General features: G+C 47.4%; 1 protein-coding gene across 1 annotated transcript in view; it reads right to left on the bottom strand.

Annotated features, from left to right (window-relative positions):
• Positions 1-250: 250 nt before the first annotated feature.
• Positions 251-8430, bottom strand: part of jade2 (jade family PHD finger 2) — a 112161-nt gene continuing 103981 nt past the window's right edge. Inside the window, exons 14-15 of the mRNA XM_034550433.1 lie at positions 1940-2085; positions 251-1039 (exon numbers count right to left, since the gene is read on the bottom strand). Of these exons, the coding sequence (XP_034406324.1) occupies positions 251-1039; positions 1940-2085 (935 nt within the window). The remainder of the gene's footprint in view (positions 1040-1939; positions 2086-8430) is intronic.

Below are 8430 nucleotides of genomic sequence, written 5' to 3'. Positions count from 1 at the left end.
GAAAGGGTACTTCAACGCCCAGAAACCAACAAGTTAATGTGAAACACAAAACAAGACTACGGGGTCACGAAGACGTTCGCTGGCGAAGGAACTACGATCCGGTGGAGAAGCGCTACATTCAAACCCCGCCCCCAAAAACACGCCGGGTGAGAGCCGAAGGGGTTTCCCTCGTGGGATAACGTGACAAGCATTTGGTTGAGAGACGCCCTCCGGCTGTGGGGTCGAAGGTTAAGTCGGGTGTCTCAGTTCTCTATGAGGCCAGCACGCTCCTTCTCAGCAGGTCCTCTTTCCCAGAATGCAACTGCGGCAAACGGAGTTTGCGTGCGGCGGAGCGCGTGTCTGGCTCGCTCTGCTCGCCGTCGGAGAAGTACCCGTCGGTCTCGGCGGCGTCCGGCGGGGGCGTGTCCTTTCTCGCCCCCGCCTCCGGCCCCGCGCCGCCGACGCCCCGGCCTCTGGACCTACCCCGGCGGGACAGGCGGAGCCGCGGCACCCTGCCGCGAACGATGGCGCCCGAGTCGGGCAACGTCGCCCCGGGGCTGGAGGCCGGACGCGGAGACGAGCTGGCGGCGAGACCGGACGGGACGCCGTTCCCCGCGCAGACGCTGTCCCACGGGCCGCGGTCCTCCGAGATGTGACAGGAATCCATCTTGGAGATGGGCGGCGGCGGCGGCGGGTCCCGGTGCAGGTCGGAGCTCCTCGTCTGGTGGGGGTGAAGGTAGTAGTGGTGCGAGGCCTTGGAGGAGCCCCGGGGCCTCTCCCCTTTTCGGCCCGCCGGCTTTTCCTCCGCCGAGCTTTGCGGCTGCTTTGCGGCGGACGGGCTGCCGGAGGCGGCCGGCGCAGACGGAGGCGTCTCGGGCAAGGCGGCGGCGGCGGCGGCGGCGGCGGCGGGCGGCGGGTGGCGGGCGGCGGCTGGCGGGTGTCCACGGACGCGCGGCTTGTTGCCCCCTCGCGGTTTGCGGCCCAGCTGAGGCGTTTTCCAGGTGGACTGCATGGAGTTCTCCATCCTCAGGTTCAGCAGGCTCTCTTCGCCTTGAAGGAGCTGGACGACAGGAGGTGAAGGAGAGAGAGGAGGTGAAGGAGAGAGAGGAGGAGAAGGAGAGAGAGGAGGTGAAGGAGAGAGAGGAGGAGAAGGAAGGCAGGTGAGAGTAAATCAAAAGGAGAAAATAGCTGAATCAGTTCAATGTCTCAATAAATACTTGTTTTACTGTTCATGATAAATCTGGACAGTTAATTTCCTGTTTCTTAAGTCTTGGGGAAACCTCCCATTCTCACCCGCGATGTTTTAGAACAAAAACTGTGGACTAAAGTGGTAGTGTTGGTTCTGGTGCCCCCTGTGGACTAAAGTGGTAGTGTTGGTTCTGGTGCCCCCTGTGGACTAAAGTGGTACTGTTGGTTCTGGTGCCCCCTGTGGACTAACGTGGTAGTGTTGGTTCTGGTGCCCCCTGTGGACTAAAGTGGTACTGTTGGTTCTGGTGCCCCCTCTGGACTAAAGTGGTAGTGTTGGTTCTGGCGCCCCCTGTGGACTAAAGTGGTAGTGTTGGTTCTGGTGCCCCCTGTGGACTAACGTGGTAGTGTTGGTTCTGGTGCCCCCTGTGGACTAAAGTGGTACTGTTGGTTCTGGTGCCCCCTGTGGACTAACGTGGTAGTGTTGGTTCTGACGCCCCCTGTGAACTAAAGTGATAATGTTGGTTCTGGTGCCCCCTGTGGACTAACGTGGTCTGTGGCCTACCTGGTCTGGGGCCTACCTGGTCGGGGGCCTACCTGGTCGGGGGGCCTACCTGGTCTGGGGCCTACCTGGTCGGGGGCCTACCTGGTCGGGGGCCTACCTGGTCGGGGGGCCTACCTGGTCTGGGTCCTACCTGATCTGGGGCCTACCTGGTCTGGGGCCTACCTGGTCTGGGTCCTACCTGGTCTGGGGCCTACCTGGTCGGGGGCCTACCTGGTCGGACAGCAGGCTGCCGCTCTTGTCCCGGTGCTGGGCCCCCAGAGCCCACTGGCTCAGCATGTCGTCAGCGGTGATCTGAACCGTCTGAGCGAGCCAGCTGTCGAACAAAGAGTTGTCCAGCGGGAACGACTTTGACAAACCTGAGGGGGCGGGGCATCAGGCCAGAGAGGAAGAGGAGGGGGCGGGGCATCAGGACAGAGAGGAAGAGGAGGGGGCGGGGCATCAGGACAGAGCAGAATAGAGGGGGGCGGGGCATCAGGACAGAGCGGAAGAGGAGAGGGCGGGGCATCAGGACAGAGAGGAAGAGAGGGGGGCGGGGCATCAGGACAGAGAGGAAGAGGAGGGGGCGGGGCATCAGGACAGAGAGGAAGAGGAGGGGGCGGGGCATCAGGACAGAGAGGAAGAGAGGGGGCGGGGCATCAGGACAGAGGAAGAGGAGGGGGCGGGGCATCAGGACAGAGAGGAAGAGAGGGGGGCGGGGCATCAGGACAGAGAGGAAGAGGAGGGGGCGGGGCATCAGGACAGAGAGGAAGGGGGGGGGCGGGGCATCAGGACAGAGAGGAAGGAGGAGGGGGGGGGGGGGTGAAGGGAAGAAAGAGGGAGAGAAAGAATAAGCAGTCAGGTGAATGGTGCTGCACATTTTGTTCAAGAATAAAACAAAAAATATTTACAGAAAATGTGGAAATAAAGTAAAGAAGCATAAAAAAAGAGCACTACTTGGATTTCAGTGAAAAGAAGCGTCGGTTCATCTGAGCCGTCAGCGAAGGAAGGAAATTAAAGACAAAAAGACTTTTCCGTAGTTTACATTCAAAGTAAAAAGACGTGGCCGCGTGTTCTCCAAAGAACAACCTGAGTTTGAAGTGACACCTTTTGCTTGTTCATGTTAATCGTACCAACGTCTCAAAATGAACACGATCTAAACCGGAATGTAACATCTTCGAATTGAAGTTAATCTCTCGTCACGGTTCTAAAAAGAAGGGAACATCGAGCCGATTGTGCGTCTGACAGGAAGAGGAGAACGATTACTGTCGCTTCGTTGATGATGAAGCTGGAAACCTATTGTTCAGCAGAAAGCCGGTTTGTGTGTGTGTGTGTGTGTGTGTGTGTATAATTAGGAGATTTTCATGGCTTGTGAAAGTGCTGCCAAAACCCTGCGTGTCTTGTTGGTGGCATTTTCGTCTTCACACAAACTCAGTCGTGGTTGAATTTTGCTTTTATTAGGTTTTTCTGAAATTGTAACTACAAGTTTTGCAGGACAGATTTGACCTTTAGCTAAGTTGCCACCTGAATGCTTTTGCACATTGCCTATAAAAGAATAATAAGAAGAAGAAGAAGAAGAAGAAGGGAGGAGCTGAAGAGGTGGATGTGGCTAACAGGCGAACAGAATGAGCTGATGAGGTGGGTGTGGCTAACAGGCGAACAGAATGAGCTGATGAGGTGGGTGTGGCTAACAGGCGAACAGAATGAGCTGATGAGGTGGGTGTGGCCAACAGGGGCCCTGAATGCAACTGTTTTTTTTGTATAACATGCCCCATGAGCGCTGTGCATATTAAAAAAAAAATTCAACATGTATTGCATTAGTAAAGAGCAATGTGACAAAATGGCTGACATAAGAATGGAGCAAGTAGTTTGTATCTTCTTCTATACAGTATATTGGCTGGTTATTTGCTGTTGGTAAAAACCCTCGGCGGTGCATTCAGGGCCCCTCTTAAACACTTAAATTCTGGTCTGGTTTTTGTGTTTTGATTTAATTAAGAAGGAACAATCTCGGCTATTTCTGCTATTTGTGTGACAGAAAAAAACTGCTCTTCACAATTTTCAGAGCCGATCGAAAACCGGACCGTGTGCAAAAGAAATTGAGGAAAAAAATTAATGTGCAGCTGAATCCAAATATTTTGTTCCTGCTAATACACTCCAGCGGGTGTGTTATCTCGTGAATGCAATGAATACATTTAGTTTTGTCGCCAGGAACAAACACTAAACTGGGAGTCGGTCTCATCCACTTTGGGGGATTAACCGTCTCTTAGCAACCCGTAGGACCATATAAATATAAGCAGAGATAACGATGAAGTTGACAAGAACAATATAAAAAAATAATAATAATAAAGATAAGTGCATACAGATTTAATTCTGGTCTTAGCCTCTCTCTCTCTTTTTCCCCATCTTTTCCATCCCTGTAAATCTTCAGAGTCTATAATGATCTGCCAGCAGGACGGCAGGAGGTGCTGTTAGGCTGGCTTTAACACACACACGCAAACACACGTACACACACGCACACACACGCACACACACGCACACACACGCACACACACGTTTCCATGACGCAGCATGTCTCTGCAAGAGTCGGTAGATCTCTGAGGGAGGGAATAGGTGACGGAGGAGAAAAAGAGCCAGTGAAGAAGTGTGAAGTAGAGAGGAGGGGATGATGGAGGAGAGGAAAGAGTAGCAGAGTTCAGAGAGAGAGCGAGAAGGTGGGACGGGAAACCTGCAGCGTGGCACTGTTACCGTTACAGAGTATTATTTTACTACGCTTTGAAACTGGAGAACCTATAGACACAAGGACAAGAGTCTAGAGCTATGCTAGCATCTCTGTGTGCGTTGAGCGGACATTAGCACGGCAACATTAGCACGGCAACATTAGCACGGCAACGTTAGAATAGCGACATTAGTACGTCGACATTTCCATGCTGACATTAGCGTGGTGACATTAGAACGGCAACATTAGCACGGCAACGTTAGAATAGCGACATTAGCACGCCGACATTAGCACAATAGCGCCCCGACATTAGCGCGCCAAAATTAGCGAACCGACATTAGCGCGGCGACATTAGCGCGGCGACATTAGCGCCCCGACATTAGCGCGGCGACATTAGCGCCCCGACATTAACGAGCCGACATTAGCGCCCCGACATTAGCGAGCCGACATTAGCGCCCCGACATTAGCGAGCCGACAATAGCACAAAGTTCGCCAGTGAAGTTAGATTCCCTCTAAATGTAAATCACAACCTGCAACAAACATGCAGACTAGATCTCACTCTGTTAGGCGTCACAGGTATTAACGGCGACACCAGGAAGATTAAAATAAATAAATCTCTCTTTTCCAAAATCCCCGGTGGCTTAAGGACCCCGGAGAGGTTCTAACGTCTGCCTCCTTGATCCCAGAACACCAGGAGGAAGACAAAGGCCCCCGGGAGTCAGGACCAGAGCTGACGGAGAGCAGATGGCCTGACACACACACACACACACACACACACACACACGCGCACACGCACACACACACGCACACACGCACACACACACACACACACACTGAGACTGTGAGATATGAACATATACTGCATGCAAAAACAAACACACAGATGACACACCGTGATATATATATATATATATATATATACGCACGCACGCACGCACACATGATACAGCAAAAGCAGAAAGGGGAGGGGCTTGTTTGTCATGGTAACAGAAAGTGAGGGATGATCTCACGCCATCTTTTCAACATCAAGTTGCAGTTATTATTATTATCGCTCATCAGTCACACGGAAAGACAGAGAGGGAGAGAGAGAGAGAGAGAGAGAGAGGGGGAAAAAAAGACAAGCAGAGAGAGAGAAGGGTAGAGGGGGAATGAGAGAGAGTGTTATAAAAAAAGCCAGGGAGAGCAAAGAAGAGGGAGATAGAACAGGAAGCGAGGGAGGAGGAGGCAGACTACCCTCCTTTCCTCTCCTGCGTCACCGTCTCTCCGTTTATTGATCATATTCACTTCGTCCTGTCGCCTCTGACAAGTCGCCCGGTTCAATCAGGATGTGAGAGGCGTCAGCTGTGAGGCCGAAGAGCTCCAACACATCTCAGCCAAGTTCGATCTCGATTTGTTAGAAACAAATGCTCACGAGGGAGCGTATGACCAGCCTATTATACGTCTATATATTAGGTATTTATAAATACACATATATATATATTTATGAATAAATATATATATATATATAAATAAATGTATATATATAAAAATATATTCATAATATATTTGTACATATATATTTGTATATAATATATTTATATGTATTTATAAATAGATATATTTATAATATATTTGTATATAATATATTTATACATACATATTTATAAATAAATATATATCTTTAGAATATATTTGTATATATATTTATATATAATATATTCATATATACATAGTTATAAATAAATATATATATATATATATATTCATAAATAAATACATATATATTTATATAATATATAATGCACAACAGCTCTCTATCAAAGTGATTAAAATGACATTTTTCAACCATCATTCCTGTCTTTCTTGAGAAGCATCCCAACACAGTCAACACTGATTAATGATAAGCAGCTCAAACTCAATCGAGGTTAAAACTGGGCTGAATTAGATTTAGTGGTGAAAGCTTTTCGTTACAATCGTGGTTTCAACAGTAAGAGAAATGAAACTCCAGGTTATTTAAAAGTGGAATTGTCTTTAGAGAGATTTAAACTGACGAAACCTCCCAAGCATGTTTCTTTAAAAGAAGACTACTTGACCTCTGACCTCTATGAGGACCTATAAAAGGTGGTAAACTACTAAGAATATGATCTATCGGTGGCGTAACGGACCATTGTCTCTCTGTGGTCCGTACAGGCTCCGCCCACCTCACGATTTAACCTTAATAAAGGTTTACCGGGTGAACGTGATCGGGACATCGGCGCTCATGCTTTTATATTCGCTCGATCTCGGATAACGTCACATTGTAAACACCCAGTTGGAGTTTAAATTGACGGGAGGCAAGCTAGTTACGTTAGCATCACCGCTAACGGCCTCTGAGCAGCATACAATACATCGTTAAAACTACTAACGACAAGGTTTGTTTCCTAGTTTTTCTTCCTTATCATTTGTAGACCATGAATGACTACAGCATAGTAATAGGATAACATTTTGAATTTTTTTCACGATTTACGCTGACGGTTGAAAGGATTTTTGGGACGGGGAAAGGTTAAAGTAAAAGTTATTTTAGCTCTTTTCTTTTGTGTCGATGTGATTTCTACGTTGAACCCGCTCAGATATTATTCATGTACAGTAACACTGCTTCTTGTTGGTTTTTTTACAGAATTTCAAGACTCCGAACCCTCCCACCTGGTGTCCTACATCGAGGAAGCCTGCAGACCTGGACGACTTTCCTCGCCCACACAAACACAAGTTGAGCGTTGCTCTCCCCTTTTTTTGTTTGTATGTTGTTTTATCTTTATTTTCTCACGCAATAACAAAAAACTGAAACTACAGTTTGTCTTAAAGTTGAAAGTTTCATCGTTCACAACATTAAATAAAAGGTTTGTAACCAACCATAAACAGATGGAAGACTATAACTACTCATGTGGACGTATATATATGTATATGTAAATATATATATATATATAAATTAGGGATGTCAGTTTCAGTTAATTTAGCTTTCGACGGCCCTAAACTCATTTAATGGTAACTAACTTTTAAATTTCTTAGGAAAAGAAACCCCACCTGACATGAAACCCAAGAGGCGCCTTCCTCTGAACACACATTTCAAGCGCTCTTCATCTCAGCTGTAAATGTCGGTTTCTGTTGGCTTCGCCGAGGCCTGTTGACGCATTTTGATGATGTCATCGTTAAGGGTGCACCGATTGGCTGATCACAGTTACATCGGTGGTTTCTGTAACGGCCTCGTTTTGACTCGCCTGCTCTTTAATCCAAGAGTATGTATAAATGTACCTACATGCATGCAGTACGATTGACTGTTATAATAATAAAATGTAATTAAGCGACACTTGTAAATACAGACGCGTATAACTAAATTCTAGTGTGCAATAAACCATTTAAATGATGGCTCATGAATGATAAATAGGGGGACTTCAAGTAAATTGTTGACATTTCAACAAATCTCAATTAGTGTCACAATTTTGAGAAATACATTTTATTTTTAATGAGTAAAACCCCGCCTGACGCTTATAATTCAATATTTTTTTGTGCTATTTCAGGATTTTGATTTACTATAAATCATTTCAATATATTTTTTGATTTTGGAGGGGAACATTTACCAAAATAAAAGCTCGACAGCCTGAAAGAGAGAGGGAAACGGCGTGTTTGATCCTGACAGCGGCTCTCATCAGGCCGTCAAGCAACAAACTCAAAATGAATGGCGATGTTTTATTTCAGTATGTCGGGAAGCACGCCTTCACGTGAGACACCCTCCGAGAGTGGCGAGTTTAAAAGAGGAACGCGGTGAGAGGTAAACACACGGGCGTGAACGGAGGGGCAAGATATTCCAATTTAAAATATGAAACATCAGCCGACAGCTCAAATGAAGCCTGGATTACTAGAATAAAAATGAATAAAATTAAACCTCTCTCCCTGCTTAGTGATGGATGAACTATTCTAGAGTATCCTCTTGACCTTTATGAGGATGCCGGTGCAGTGAAATGTTCATGTGCATCCAAAAAGTCAGGCAGCCTTT

Source organism: Cyclopterus lumpus, chromosome 14, assembly GCF_009769545.1.
Source record: "Cyclopterus lumpus isolate fCycLum1 chromosome 14, fCycLum1.pri, whole genome shotgun sequence".
In the NCBI taxonomy this organism is placed as follows: domain Eukaryota; kingdom Metazoa; phylum Chordata; class Actinopteri; order Perciformes; family Cyclopteridae; genus Cyclopterus; species Cyclopterus lumpus.
The sequence above is the reverse complement of the archived record's forward strand: the minus strand, read 5'-3'. Positions and strand labels throughout refer to the sequence as shown.